The sequence below is a fragment of the Protopterus annectens genome, chromosome 8.part0 (genome assembly GCF_019279795.1).
Source record: "Protopterus annectens isolate FY-2018-M chromosome 8.part0, PAN1.0, whole genome shotgun sequence".
Lineage (NCBI taxonomy): Eukaryota > Metazoa > Chordata > Ceratodontiformes > Protopteridae > Protopterus > Protopterus annectens.
In genome coordinates this window covers 336350665-336367326 of record NC_056741.1, presented here as the reverse complement: position 1 = coordinate 336367326, position 16662 = coordinate 336350665, and the positions used below count along the sequence as shown (strand labels likewise).

General features: G+C 39.9%; 1 protein-coding gene across 1 annotated transcript in view; it reads left to right on the top strand.

Annotated features, from left to right (window-relative positions):
- LOC122808226 (multiple epidermal growth factor-like domains protein 10) overlaps positions 1 to 16662 on the top strand; it is a 693858-nt gene that overhangs the window by 638301 nt on the left and 38895 nt on the right. The window contains exon 21 of the mRNA XM_044079188.1: positions 9625 to 9740. Within this exon, the coding sequence (XP_043935123.1) occupies positions 9625 to 9740 (116 nt within the window). The remainder of the gene's footprint in view (positions 1 to 9624; positions 9741 to 16662) is intronic.

The following is a 16662-nucleotide window of genomic DNA, read 5'->3' as shown; positions in this document are numbered from 1 at the left end:
AGGCGTTGAACAGATCAATGTAGGCTGTATGTGTCACCTTGCCTTCATCCACAGCTCAGGTGACTGACACCAAGAAGTTGACAAGGTGAATTGAGCAGGTATGACCTACCCTTCACAAAGGTAAACTGTGTGGGATCCTGAGTCTGCAGATTCCCATATCCCTGTTTATTAGGTGCATGATGATGCATTCCATAGCTTCACATAACAGACTTGTCAGGCAGTTAGGGCAGTATTTCCCAGGGTCTGTAGTTACACCTCATTTGTGGGAAGGGGTGACTGTAGCAGTGTACAATTCAGTAGGGTCAAAACCTGAGGTGAGGCTGTGCTTGAACATGGCACACAGGTAAGGTGCCAGGTCTCTCTGTACTTCATGTAGAACACAGCCAGGGATATTCTCAGGTCCCATAGAAGCTGTATTCCTGGCCTTGGACAGTTGTCTTTTAATCTGTGCTGCAGTACTGCTGGCTGCCTGGCAGTGTACTGGTATTGTGATTGGTCCTTTGGGGGGGGTGAGGGGTAATGTTTGCACTCAATATGCCAGCCAGTATATTGGCAGTATTTATTGGGTCAGTCTGGGAGGTTCTATTGTCTACTAGCTCAGAACAAATCTTGCTATTGCCATGGAGATTCTTAACATAACTGTATGAGACCTTGTGGTTGTCTTCACTATGTGCTCCAATTCTGTTCTCACAGCTAACTTTGTAGCATTTAATGAGGGATCACAACCTTTATTTGAGGCTGATAAGGGTTAATTTCCAGTCTTGGGACTTCACATTATTCCATATCAGTTCCCTCCTTCTGTTGTACAGTGTCTGTATGGCAGGGGACCACCAGATCAGCTTCCTTTTATTGGAAGTGAGGGTCCTGGATGTAGTGGGTATGGCAATATCCATGCATTTGTGTACATGTTCATAGTGCATTGTTGTTTGATTCATCTGTCATGCACCTAGTCTCCATTTGCATGGCTGTCATGAGGTTAGCCACTTTTGTTGTTATGAGACCCTATTCAGCATTGGAAAGGCTTTTCATGTTGGTTACCTGTGCAGGGGTGTGTGGGAGGGGCATGGATTTCCAAAGGTGATTAATCTGTGTTCAGATATAACAAGGGGGAGTTGTCTGTTGGTGTCGAGCAACAGTCGCCCATGTTAGGAAGGACCAGGTTGATGTAATGGGCATGTGCATTGGTACATGAGAAGCTTTCCCAGTTAATGGTGGGGTAGTTGAAGTGAACCAGTATGTGAGTGTTAGGTTCAACAATATTATTCTCCAGGGTGTTTAGGGACAAAGAGTGTGAGTGTTGGGACATGCTTGGGGACCTATAGCAGGCTATGACCTGAACCACTGTCCTACCCAATGTTAGCTATGCCTGCAGGATCTGTAATGCCTAAGATGGTCAACACTCTGGAGGTGTGTGCCTCCTTAATGAATATGGAAACATCACCACCTTTGGAGCTTCACTCACAGTTCTGCAGCCAAGAGATGTGGAATGGTTTTAAGATAAGTGTTCGTTGTGTTTTTTGTGTTTATTTTACATGGTTGGCTCTCCGAAAGTCGATCATATGGTCTCGGCCATATGAAAGTCGACTTTGTGAAAAGTCGACCATGTAAAGTAGACCTATATATATATATATATATATATATATATATATATATATATATATATGTATGTATTATGTATAGATTTGTCCACATATATGCATCTCCATACATATATACATGTTGCCAAGGAGCTCCTCCATTGCTGTAAGTGGGGCCCCTCTGGCTGGCCCCCCACCAGCAGTGCAATGGTCCCACACCACCGCAGCAGCCCATTGTCGTGCATGCCAAATCAGGTCAGTTGCTCTGTGCCTGACCTGTTTTTACGTGCGGTCATGGTTCCCCAAGGTGTTCACTCTCTGTGTGAGGTCTTCCCAGAGGGCTGTCCTCTCCCGATGATGTTGGCAACCCTGACTGAAGAGGATGTGGTAGTGTTCCAGGATTGCCTCAGTTATGGCTCCTGCCTCCTGAACAGCATAGTCTGTAAGCCTCTGCATCAGACCTGAAAGACATAAATGGAAAAACACATCACAGGGCATCAGATATTGTCCATAGTTCTTTACAGAGATAGCTCACTAGTAATGACTATCAGTAGCCACAACATTACATCAAATAATACTCCAGTACCTAGCAGAATTGTATGGACATGCATAGCATTATGTGTAAGTATGCAGTTTGCACCTGATTAATGGTGAGGGTAGGGGTGCGTGTGGTGTGCATATCCTTCTATACTGATGTTAAGCCAGGGGGGTGATGTTTGTTCTAAACATGTGCAAAGCTGGTCATCTGTAGCTATGGTGTGTGTATGTGCTGTGGCTGACCTCCATTACAGGGTGGGTTGGGGAGTTGCCTGTGAGACCACAGACATATGTGGGCATGGCCTTCTGATTGCCCTCAGTGGATGTTACTCAGCATTACATGAATGCATCTGTGACCTACTATGCTCAATCAGACACAGGTTGACATGCTGCTCAGATGGTGACTGCTCCTACACACGTGGTGGTGGAATGAAGAAGTACAGGGGACTATGCAGAGAAAGGTGTTGGCAAAGGAGAAATGGGATTGACAGACAGCTGTAGAGAGTAGACATGAGTATAAAGAGATGGGGTGCATGGCAAAGAGAGTGTTACACATGGCTATGGATGTGGAGTCTAACATACAGATGTTGAGTCTGTGGTTGTATGTAATGTTGGACAGCATGGATGGTGTATAGGGCTTGTAGGTATTGACTACACAGAGGTACATAGCTAGAAAGGATGTGCAGCACAAAAGGATGATAAAGGAATATGGGTGAAACATACAAGCTAGGAGTGTGTTTAGAACATATGGAAACATCATTTTGATGGCCTGTTCCATGAGGAAAATGGGGGAGGGAGGGAAGGTTGACTGAGGTGGGTATGGTTAATCAGGAGGTGCAACATATTATCAAGGAGAATGTAAGGATAGCTATGAGGGGGTTTAACAGTGGAAAGGCTGTTGTTCCAGGTGACATACCTGTGGATGCCTGGAGGTATTTCAGAGACCTAGCAGTGGTATTTTTAACTGGATTGTTTACTGTAATCCTGGAAAATGAGAGGATGGGTGAGATGTTGGAAAATATGTATGGGTATTGCTTATCTGAATAAGAGTGATCTGCAGAGCTGTAGTAACAAGTGAGGGATAACACTGATCAGTCACAGGATGAGGTAATGGTAAAGGGTGGTGGCAGATAGGTTGAAAACATGGTGATGATTGATGATATGCAGTATGATTTCATGCCAGGTAAGAGCGTTACAGATGCAAATGTTGATCCAAAAGTGTTGATGGAGCTCTGCACTGAGGCTGAGATGCAGCTGCATTGTGTCTATGTGCACCTACAGAGAGCATATGACATACTGCCTGAAGAGTAGTTGTGGTATTATATGTAGAGGTCAAGGATACCAGAGGAGTCTGTCAGACACCACAGGATATGTAGGAGGCTAATGTGACAGCAGTGATTTCTGGTTTTGACATGACAGGTGGATTTAAGGTGGAGATGGGAGTACATCAGGGGTCAGCTGTGTGTCCTTTCACATTTGCAGTGGTAAGGGACAGGTTGACAGACATGATCAGACAGGGGCCCCTGTTGACTGTGCAGTTTTCGGATGACATTGTGGTCTGTAGTGAGATTAGGGGACAGGTTGGGGAGAACCAAATAAAACACAGCCAGTCCACAGGGACCAAATAAAACACAGCCAGCTCTGTGGTCTATTGCTTCCCTGTAGACAGGTTGGGGAGACCCTGGGGAGGTGGGGTTATGTTGTGAAGCAGGGAGGAATGATGGTCAGCAGGACTAAGTAAGAATACATGTGTGTGAATGCGGTGGGGGGTAGAGGAATGGTGACAATGCAGGGTGTACAGTTTTGTAGGTGTATAGGTCTAACTACTTGAGAACACCAGTTCAGAGTCATGGGCAGTGTGGGAGAGAGGTGTACGAGACAGTACAGGCAGGTTGAGTGTGGTGGGGAGGGGAGTCAGGAGTTTTTTTGTGACAGACGAGTACCATTAAGAGATTTGTAAAGTCTACAGGAGGGTAGTGTGACTGGCTAAATTATATTGGTTGCAGACAGTGGGATTATACAGACAGGCAGGATTCAAGGCTGGACACAGCAGAGTGTGGGATATTAACATTTGCATTGTATGTAACGGGGGGATAAGATTAGACCTACACCAGCTACTTTCTCAGTTTATAACAATAATATCTCCATCCTGGACCTGTGTTTAGGCCTCTCTCCATGTGTATGTCAAACTTTGTCCATATATCATGCAGTCAGAGACATAAAGATATAGTATATCATTACTTAGTGATGTAAGTCGTAATATCATCCCAGTTAGGTATCAGACTGCCAGACATTTTATGTGTAAGAGGCCTTATATATGATGACAAGGCCTGGACATTCTTTGGGAGTGTGTACAGTTGGGAGGTCTTTGTATTTCTGTCTGTTGTTGGCAGACTGTCAGGATTGTGCAGCAGTGTATTGTGAATATGTTATTTCTTGGGGTGGGGGTTAAATGTTGTAAGTGTTATGTTTCCTATTCTATCTGCCTTTGCATGCGGATCCAGTTTCTGGTGCTCTATCAAGTGTTCCATTTTTGTAGGGCAAGACTGTGACATGCCTCATAACACAGTCAGGCATCATACTACACTGTGTATTTGGCCATTATATGTAGGAGTAGTGTGTGAATATCAAACATGCTGACAGTTTGGTTCACACACTCCTTCTACTGTATGAACTTTCACACTGGTGTCTGTTTCTCAGTGCTGTTACATCCCTGGAGTGCCTGGTATATTTGCAATTACATGTGTATTCCGCCATAGCAATATTGCTTTTTTGTTGTGTCATTCTGCCTGTAGCTTAGATATTGCTTGGTGACATGGCTAGCAGCTCAGTGTATTTTCCCTAATGTGATGTTATGTCCAGATATTTGGCAGATAGGTAATGTTGCCTGGCCCACATAAGCATTGTGCTAGTCTGACACATCAGTGGGGGGATGTGAAGATTTACATGACTAACTCCTGGAAAGTCACTGGGTTTTGGACTTGTGCTATTCCACTCAAAAGATGTTGGAACAGACAGAGGGTGTTACTGCATCACATGGGTCAGCTCATCTACACCAGTATGTTAGATATGTCCACATTTTCATGCCCCCCCTCCCTTTGCCAGGCTTGGTTATGCTTTCTTGCACTAAGCTGTTCTGAGCATACATGTCACCGGCCAGATTGTTCCAGACTGTCCACATTTATTGCCCATATTTCTGGTCTGTTGAACAGTATCATTTTATTCCTTCCTGTGGTGAATCACTGTGATCATGTGGGGATGTCTGTCAGTATATGATGACATACATTACAATTTCATAATTGACATAGTTCTGAACATGTCTGCTGACACACACCCTGTTCCTGTAGTGACATTCTACATTTATACCTGCAGGATGTACATTGTGTCCCTAGTATTGGTCCATTGCCCCCCCCCCCCCCATTTTGCAGCCTTTGTCCAGATCTCTTGCACTTGGGGTGAGGAGGTATGGTGCTGGGTATAACTGCAGTACATGTTATGCACACACACACACACATATATATATATAGATATATATATGTATATATATATATATATATATATATATATATATATATATATATATATATATATATATATATATATATGGATCTACTACTTTTCACCGAAAGCACATTTCACTGAAACACATTTCATCGCGCACTTTTCACTGAAAGCACAATTCACCGAAAACACATTTCAGTGATACACATTTCACCAAAAGTGATATATGGCCTTTTCCCCACTGTAGTGCGACCCTGGAGTTAGTATATATAGTAAGGGGGGGGGCGTAGCCCCCCACATATTTTGAATATTTTCAATTATATACATGGATATATGTAATTGCAATATATTACTGTTCTCTGACAATAATATATACATAAAATATGTGGGGGGCTATGTCCCCCCCACCCCCCAATGTGGGAGGTGGTGCCCCCCACACCCCCCTTACTATATATACTAACTCCAGGGTCGCACTACAGTGGGGAAAAGGCCATATATCACTTTCGGTGAAATGTGTTTCGGTGAAATGTGTTTTCGGTGAATTGTGCTTTCAGTGAAAAGTGCACACTAATTTGGTTTTCAGTGAAATGTGCTTTCGGTGAAAAGTAGTAGCTCCATATATATATGTATATATATGTATATATATATATTTTTATATATATATATATATATATATATATATATATATATATATATATATATATATATATATGTGTGTGTGTGTGTGTATGCATTTATACCTATATCGGTATATGTATGTATGTATGTATATATATATATATATATATATATATATATATATATATATATATATATGTATATGTATATATATATATATATATATATATATATATATATATATATATATAAATAATGTTCATATATATTTATCATTGTATAGGTATTTTCTATATCTATATTTTTTTATATATGAATACTGATATAGCAGTATATTTCTTGTTTGATATCTACATATTATATTATTTTATGATATATATGTAAATATTCTATATGTGTAATTTCGTATGTACAGCTACATATATCTGATGTATACACTTTTCATATGCATCTATCACCATGCGCATCTATATTTGTATATTTATATATTATAAACATGCTGTTTCCACAGTGTTTGGGTCATAGTATTCTATACCTGTATTGAATGATATATTAAAAAAATGTTTAATAGTATAGCTCTGATGGAGTAGTTGTACATTTCTCTGACTATGGCGTACAGGGCCCTGGGTTCAAGACTGGGCAGGGCTGATTATTTTGTTGCTGGGCAGGACAAGGGATGTTGGATACAGAGTGATTAAGGCACTTTTAAGCAGTTGTAAGTAGGTTTGCGTGGGTTTGCGCAGCGGTAAGCAATGCTAACCTCTGGTTAAATATGCTTACAGACAGCCTGAAAAGTGCTTAATCTGTGTAGGCATCGCTTAGTGCCACACAAACAGGTAAACAGGCTTAATCCCACTTACTACTGCTTAAAAGTGCTTACTCTCGCTTACCCCCTCGCTAATTTCTTCAAAAGAAAAGAAAAAAGGAGTGATAGGAAAGTGTTGAAAAACGGGGCACAAAGAGAGAAATACAATAGGGAAAGTAGCTAGGGATATGCAGGACGGGTGTAGGGAAGGTCCATAGCTGTCCATTTCTTCTACAGCAACAGCTGTGCATATATACTGAATTTGGATATATATTTGGACACTCAAACCCCTGAGAGAGAGGTGAGGACAACAATAATGTGTTGTGAAGCCAATTAGACCAAATTACATGTGTCCAGTGGACATGTGTGCGAAATGGACAGCTATGTATAGCGTGATTTTTTTTTTTGGGAACAGATTGCCCTTTTTTTAGTGGTAGATGATATTATAGCAAGTACTTCAATGGAAAGTGTACACTATGCTTACCTACTAGCTGCTCTATGTTGCAGCAAGTAAATAGAGTTAGATGCAAAAAGTTGCTAAATGATTGTCCTGTATCCCCCACATTGAGTAGTATTAGTGCAAAAGTATAGTAGTTACATTTTAAAGGACAGGGCTTTTATACAAAAACCAATGATAGATATTCATAATAATATACATGTTCTTGTATTTTCCTCAGTAGAAAATCTCCAGGATTTGTGTAAATCTCATATATGGTTTATGGATGGTGTATTTCTCACTAAAGGATGTCTTTGTTGGCAACTTTACGTGGTGAGAGGATGGCATAATGGTTAAGGTGTTTACCTTACAGACACAAGGTGCAGCGTTTGATTCTCACATGGGATAATTGGCTAGGCTTAAAATGGCCCACAAGGGCAATTAGTCTAGTACATAGTATATATAGGTTGGTGTAAGTAGGCGACAATATAAAGTGTATACTATTAGTTTTCTGCCTTATAACTAAAAAGTCCTTTATATCGTACAACATTCTGTGCGAATGTTTATTTGACCTTCTGTCTTCTGCAGATCTGCATGTGTCTGTTACATTTATATTGTGTTACTTTGAAATTGCAGCTATAAAGAGCATTAAGAGCATTTTTTGCAGTTATATGCAAAGGTTGTTTATTTCATTTTTTTATACAAGCTGTTTGGTGTAAACTTTAATCTTTAGGTTTGGCTGCATTATATGGAAAGTCAGTCTCCTTTCAGCTGTCATATAAGAAGTTAATAGTTCTATCTTTTCTAAATGAGGATGAGGTGGTCACTGCATTTACATAACTATTAGACGTATTTCTTGCTGCTGGGAAAGAGATGATATCCTACTTTGCAAATGTTTATGTGTTAGGACGAGGACATAAACAACAGACACAGTTATCCTCATGTACCCAATTTTCTCCTATATTTCCAGTTAGTTTCTGAATGTATCTACTTTAAATAACTTGTCATTGCCACAAACTCAAAATCATGTGGAAAGCTGGCATAGAAGGATTCGCTGTCTCTTAGGCAGGTGTGTTTGTGACATTCTCTCAGTTTTGTCTGTGTTAGGGAACAAAACAGAGTCAATGAAACAAGACTATAGTTACTTTCTGGATATCCACCTTCTCCAAAGAAAAGGAAAACTGTTGAGAGACAACACCGATTGCAAACGGTATTAGAGAATAAATCTACATATAGTCAGCAAGACTTTCTTAGAGCGGTTGCTATGCTGTTGAAAATTTAGTTCTGTGAGAGTATGTTATATCCACTGTACAATTAAGGTGTCTTTAGTTTAATTTAGTTTGCCACTTTTTCCTGAAATTATAAGGTTGTTTCAGTGATTAGAGTAATAAATCTAGTCATAGAATGAGTTACTGGTGTATATTTACATGAAGCTAGAAACCTTGCTGCAGTCCTTGTAAACCAGCTTATACTACGTTTGGTGTTGACTAAACAAACAAAAATAAATATCCAAAACAATGAAAAGAAGGCCACTGTGAATGAACTTCAACTACAGCAACAAATCCAATCAGCAAAGTAAATATTGTAGTGAAGAAACACAGTGAAAGTAATAAAACACACATATTTAATGGAGGTAAGCACTTTCACATCTAATATGATGCTTCTTCAGACCAAAATAAATTCTTCACAGCTCAGCTTATATAGTTAAAACACAATTAAATTACAATTAAATAATTAACTAATCATTCAATCAAATCCTAATTAAAAGTTAAATATTACAAATAAATGCATACAATTTAGACAATGAAGTGTTATACCCTTGGTTCACTTGATTGCCTCTTTTCTAATAGTTCATGACAGTAATATTATTATACCACAGCTGACTGACTGTACTTTAGTTTAATTAGTTTGACTTTTGCAATTTGGTTTAGTTTACTGGAATCCCAGACCTGATTTGGACTGTATTCTCACAGCTCATTGAGGTAGAGTACCTAATATTCAGTTTAGTGGTAGCCAAGCGTTTAAGTGATAGTTTTACTGCTTGTGTTAAGTCTAACCACAAAAGTCCTGCAGAATACAGTGTTTTCCATGGAAGAAAGATAAGTTATATTAATCTCTCTTCATTCTTTCTTTTTTTCTGTCTCTCCCAGAGGTTCCACACAATTATATGCATTACTACTCAAACCCTAGTTACCACACTCTGACACAGTGTGGGCCAACCCTTCCATATGTGCCAAACAATCATGAAAGGATCAACTCCCTAAAAGTAAGTCAATGCAGTTTGCTTGTTTTATTATTCTTCATACAAGATGTATTAATGTTGCTACTTAAATGATCCCACTTACTGAAAAAAGATATCACACCATTTAGTGTGACCATAATTATACAATGTGAAAAAAAATCTAGTGCACCTGGCTGAAGTGGTAGTTTTTGCTGATGTACATTTTGTTTCTCAGATGGAATAAAGTATATTGCACTTGACCAGCATCACCTCTCAAATGGCATATTGTAGGATCACAATATTATCAAAAGAGGTTTTCTTTTTTTTTTTTTTTTTGGCATTATTTGAAGTTACTGAGATTGTTGACTATTGCATATATTTCTCATTGAGGATTGTAAGAAAGAATGAAAACAATGCTTATTTGAAAATACTGTTTGGGATTCATCCTGCTGGCTGTAATTCTGGCATAATAATTCAGTAGTGATTTTTAGGCTTCTGTCTTGTCTAAATCATCCTACTGTGCTGTCGTATTTTCACTTTGCTTTGAGAAAGGTCAGATAGATTCATAAACATGTATAGTAATGTGCCTGACCTATGTACTGGAGTCCAGGTGTGGCTGTTTGCAATTCAAAAACGATGGTATGCAATAGGAAGCTAGTCGAAAAGTAACTAAGAATTATGCAGTCTGTCAAGGCACCATTACATTGCAGACAGCCATGCATAGCAGACTGATACACAGAACCTTACACCAAATACAGACAGTGCATGCCAGCATATACAGCAGCAGAAGGTACAATACGGCAACCTATGGGTACATTGCAGTAAAATGTGGTACATGCTATCAAGCAGCTGAGAAAACAGGACCCTGTCAAGTGTAAATACTACTAGAAGAAGTGCTCATTTCCACTGCTGTTCTCAACACCTGCATTTGGATATGTTCACATGTAGCATACATGTTAATCAACCTTGCTGTCAAAACTAACCCTCCACAAACAGTAGTCTTCTTCTTCTTCCGACTTTTCCCGGTTAGGGGTCGCCACAGTGGATCACCTGTCTGCTCATGATTGGCAATGGAGTTTTACAGTGTCAAGTTGCCAGCCCAGCACCCAACCTTCCACAGAAGACACACACATGCACGCACTCACACCTAGGGCCAATTTAGAGTGTCCAATCCACCCACCTTCTTTGGGAGGAAACTGGAACACCCAGAGGAAACCCATGCGACCACAGGGAGGACATGCAGACTCCACACAGAAGGCACCCCAGCTGAGGATCAAACCTGAGAACCTCTTGCTGTGAGGCAGCTGCACCACCGTGGCCATCCTCTCCACAAACAGTAGTAAATGAGGATAATAGGAACAATTTACATCTATGTTCCAAAAAATGTTCCGTGTGCAATTAGCATTGCACTGAAAACATAAACAACAAATCCATGCATGTAACAGCATATGTGATTCCAGCATCAGTATTAGAATAACACATCCATTAAGTACAACAGCCACAAATATAAGCAAATCGTGGCATGGATCCATATACACAAACTGACACAAAAGTGTTACATAATTAAACGCAAATGTATTATCAAAAATTATATGTACACCATGTATCTGTCGAGGGTAGTCCAGTAACAATGTTCCACTCAGATATCTAGATTTGCTAGGATAGGGCAAATAAGTAAATGTGTGACCCATAATGGCAGTGGCACAGAAAAGTATGAGGGCTGTGCAACTTATGGGTCAAAATTGCTCTGTGTTATTACATTTCAGTCTGACCATACACAAGCAAAGTTGACCTGACCAGACATTGTCAGTTGGTGTCACACAGCACCTTCAGTGCCCCAGGCTGGCTCACCATTGCCCACTGGGCACTGAGAAGTCTCATTCATCAGAATTTCAATGGACTGGGTCTGCTGAATGAGATGCCCAACCTCCTCCACTAACTTAACTAGCTTACTCCTCCTAGCATATATTCATCAGGCACCCTTTCCGTTCCTTTCATCTTTGTTCCTGTTCATTTTCCTGCTGTCAGTTTGAAAGGCATAAGCAGGTAAGGGACAAGGAGGTCATAACATCCCTATATTATTCCCTTATAAGGCCCATTATTGAGTACAATGCCCCATTCTGCATGTACCTCGCAAAGCACATGCAGCAGCTCGAGAGACCACTAAGATTTCTCACCAGGAGAATCCAGGGCCTCAAAAATCTACCATACACAGATAGGCTAAAAGCCCTATCCCTCTACTTTGTTTCATACAAACTCCTCAGAGGTGACCGCTGTCTGGCATACAAGGTGATCTCGGATCCCGCCTTGATGGGACTGCTGCATATCCGCAAGTCAAGCTCCACTCGAGTAACCCGCACAAAGGGCCCCAACCTGGTCTGTGACATCAACAGGACTTGCTGGCAGGATAGATTTTTGTCGCAGAGACTCCCCCATCTATTGAATAGACTCCCTCTCCACATCAAGCAGAGTACCTCTTTACCCCTTTTAAATCACAATCTGGATAACTGGATGGGAAATAGAAAATACATCCCTGGGATTCCACCCGTGTCCCTGCTGGATAGGGGCATCAGGTACTGATTTGTCTATGCATGGGCTAAACTCTTGTCTGGGCTTATAAGAGCCTCAGGGCCAATAGCCTAGTAACTTGCTATGATCCTATAATGCATGCATTATTGAAACAGCACAAACATATCATACCCACACAGCAACATCAACGAAGGACTACATCCAGATGCAGAAGGGAAGTTACAATCCCATCAGCAGTAATGGCCCATTGCATGTTATAATGAACATGTATGCTCAGTCCTACATGACAGGAGACATACCACTTTAGCTGACATAAACATCATATATTAAATAAATCTTAGCATGCATGCAAACAAGGATATCTGTTATACCAAGTCCAATACAACACAGGGACAGTATTGCTTTGTGATAGAGAGTAAGTGCTCTTCAGCATATGTTTAGCCATCAGGGGCCACACAATGCATTAAGTTCATTTGCTCTCAGAAACATTAGCCATTTTTTTTGTATTTGAAATCCAAATGATACTTCAGGAACATTCACACAAGGTACATATGTAGGCAGATGCCCACTGTCTGCATTTACTATTTCACATTGCAAATTTACCATGCATTCTGATTGTGTACATTGTACAGCCATGTGTGGCTTCACTACTGCATGTGTTGTGCACTAATAGAGGTATGCATGTAGTGCCTCATCGTATGTGTTGAATGAACCGTGCCACAGGCTTGTTTCACTTGTGTTCCGTGGACATTAGTGCTAAGGATTAATGTATTGCATCCCATTTAAATACATGTGTGTTGTTTTAATTTCCTAAACACTGCTTTAAGGGCCATCATTGCTTTATTTGCATTTGTTTACCAGGTTAGTGAACAGGTCCAATTATCCCTTTCAGCCATTACTCAGGACAAAGGCAAAAAAAAAAAAAAAAAAAAAATATATATATATATATATATATATATATATATATATATATATATTGATAAAACAAAAAACAAGAACAAGTAAGCAGTGAGCAAACATTTGGATGCTATGAATGAATTGAGATAAGTACCAATAACAGCTGCAGTTGCCAACATCAGGTACAGAGGGGTTACTGACAGTTAAACTGCAGTCAACTAGTGGAAGTGGCAATGATGCTTTGAAATAAGAAATGTACAAATATTTGAATATTGCGTACCACCATTACAGCTACTTACCACAGTTACAGAGGAGCTACCAAGAACAATTACAGGTGAATGTGTACAAACAGGCAGTGAGAATGGCAGTGATGAACATTTGCGCATGACATGTGTCTGTGATAAATGTCAGAAGCAAAGAAACAGGGTGAGCAAAGAAAATATCAGACCTCTGGAATGAACACTGTCTGGATTCAGAAAAAAAGATAAGCATCAACTTTATTTCATTACATTAAAACAAAACTAACTCTTCAGCATTCTGCCTTCTGGGCTAAATCATAATGGCTACAAACACTCAGACAGCACTTTTACATAGAGGAGTAAAATCCCTGACTACGGCCCAGGTTTGATTAGTACCCAGGGTGTGTCAGGCACTGGAAGGAGAGGATGGCCATGCCCATCTTGGGGCAGAGGGAGGAGTAAATTCATGCACAACCCCCAGCAGAGGTTGGGGGCATATTGTGAGACATAATCCATGGTGAGGCAGGAGCACTGGCTGAGTTACCATGGATGCAGGATAATAAGCTAGCATGCTGCACTTAAGTCCATCTCTGGACATCGTGAGCATGCATGAGCGGACATGAAGTTAGGGCATAACACTAAAATACCCTTGGCAGCAGTATGATGTTGCCAGGATTCTTGATCTCATCACCACCCCCCTGACATGAGTTGAGTTTAGCCCAGAGGATGCTAAGATGTGTCCAGTACACCCAGGATCTGGTGGCAAGCTGATGGTCAGTTACACAAATACAAAAACATACTCATGTCACTCTCCACCAACAGAAAACCGAAGAAGGAGAAATAGAAATTTCTAGTAAATATTTGCATTAAATTCATAGTAAATATTTACAATTCAATTCATTATTTATCCCATTAGGCTAACTGGTATTAAAAGTAAAAATAATCCTTGCTTCTTTCCAAAATAAAATATTATAAATATTCAAAAATATAGTTAAAAAACATAGTTATTGAAAATCACTGTTACGTTCACAGAAAACTGTTCAGCAATTGGGTTTGTTGCTGTAGCATTTTTACTTTACTTTAGGTGTTCTAAAATACATAGTCTTACCATCCTAGTTGACTGTCCAATTTCTTACATGAACACTTTAAAGCATAGAGTACACAGGAGTTACAACTCACTCGACAGGCATTTGCAACAAATCTGCTACAGTTAATACTGTGAGTAGTATTATTGTGTATATATGGACAAGTATTGCAACCCTTACAAACAATATTAGAAGAGCAGAAAATGTTATTAACAAAAGGCATTGCAGAATAGACAAGTCTGTCCATAAGACTAGAAGAATTTCTCCAAGAAATAGATGGACCATTAGCTACAACAGTAGTGAGAACTGCATTACTTAATAAGATGTACCAGTAATTTCCCAAGACTCTAGTGATACTTTTTTTTACAAAAGGAGCATACCCTGATACAAAGTTTGCCTCTTCCTTAGAAGTATCTGTCTTAAAATTACATTAATATATTACCTTTGTGTGCATTCTTACATGGTGAAGCAACTTCCGGTAGACTTCAGTTAAGAGGTCTTCTGAGTACTATTGTCTGTCATGTCATCTACTATGACCCTCACTTCAGATTTCAGGAACTTTAGACTCATGAACTTAACAAGCCTAATTGGGAAAGCCATGGAGCTTATCATGTCTGATTTCATTAGTTCTGATACAAAAAAAATCATATTTTATTCTATACCCATAACAATATGCCAATGGCTATGCTTAAGCTGAGCACTTTAAACTGTAGAGAAGTTAGGACATGTGCCATTATCATCTTGAGAGAAGGAAGGGATTTAGGGATTTTGTGGAAGTTCAATGACTTATTTCTGGTGTGAGGCTGAAATTAAATTTATCTGCAAGTATATCAGGAATATCTTTTAGGTCAGAGTGGGTCATACCATCATGAATTACTTTACAGCATTGCTTAATGTTATTCCTTATTTGTCAGATGCACTTGAAGAAGGATTTATACTTACTCTGCTTTGTTAATTTTAATTTGTGTTCTGCTTTGATGTCCATTATAGTAACTTTCATTTTTTTTGCTGGTCTTTATGACAAAGTCTTTAATGTGGGTAGATTTTGATTTCTTATAACCCTTAATTAACTTTTTTCTTTTGTTGTAGAGCTTGTTATCAATGCTGGCCTTCCACCAAGGTGGTTTATTTTGACATTCCCCGATCTATTTGGTTCTGACTGGGCAACTTAATTTATGCTATCTGGTAGATGTAAAGAGTAAAATTCATTTACGTAAGTGACAACTGAAGTGATGGGGGATGGGCTGAAAATCTTACAGATGAATTTTGACAGCTTATCATTTAGTTTTAATAGGTCTGTCATTTAAATTCCTTGAATTAAGAGGTGATCATTATGATGGATTTAGTTTCCCTAAAGAAGAAGATTTCTGATTTGTGATCGAACTTGACCAGAGATGAGGACACTGTAGTAATGGTGCAAGTTGGTGATATGCTGGTGAGGATGAGGTCAGGAAGATGTTAACCCCTAGTGAGCTGGTTAACTAGTTGTACAAGGGAGTTAGTATTTACTAGATTCATAGGCTGGTACTAGGCAATCGGACCTAGGGCCTATGCAAGCCTAGCCATAACACTTCCCTGGAAATTTCTTCCCACAATATTTACTTCTCTGGACCCCTGTATTGCCCATGGCGACTGACATGATCCCCAGGGTGAATTTCCTATCTCCCATCCAATCATCAAAGTTCCTTTTGAAGAGGGCCAATGAGGCGCTCTGCTTGACATGTATGGGCAGTCTATTCCAGAGTATGGGGAGTCTCTGGGTCAGGAACCTATCCCTCCAGCATGTTTTGTTCATTGTGATGACAAGGTTTAGATCCCTGGAGCGTGTGGCTCTGAGGGATTGGGATTTCTTTAAGTGGAGCATGTCCAACAGCTCAGGGTTTGACATGGCCTTGTATGTTAAGCAGAGATAGCCTCTGAGTAGACAATATGCCACAGAGTATAGCTGGAGTTTTTTTAGACGGTCAGCATATGGCATCTGCTTTAGGCCTGTGATTCTTTTAGTTAGGTATTTCTGTGGCCTTTCCAGCTGTTGCAGATGTCTTGTGAGGTACATACCAAATGGGGCATTATACTCTATAATGGGTCTAATGAGGGATGAGTATAGTGGGACAATGACCTCCTTTTTTCTGGATGAAAAGCCCTTAGTGATGAGGTGTGCCACATAGAAGGATGTCCTGACTGTTGTGGCGATGTGCTTATCGAAAGTGAGACCAC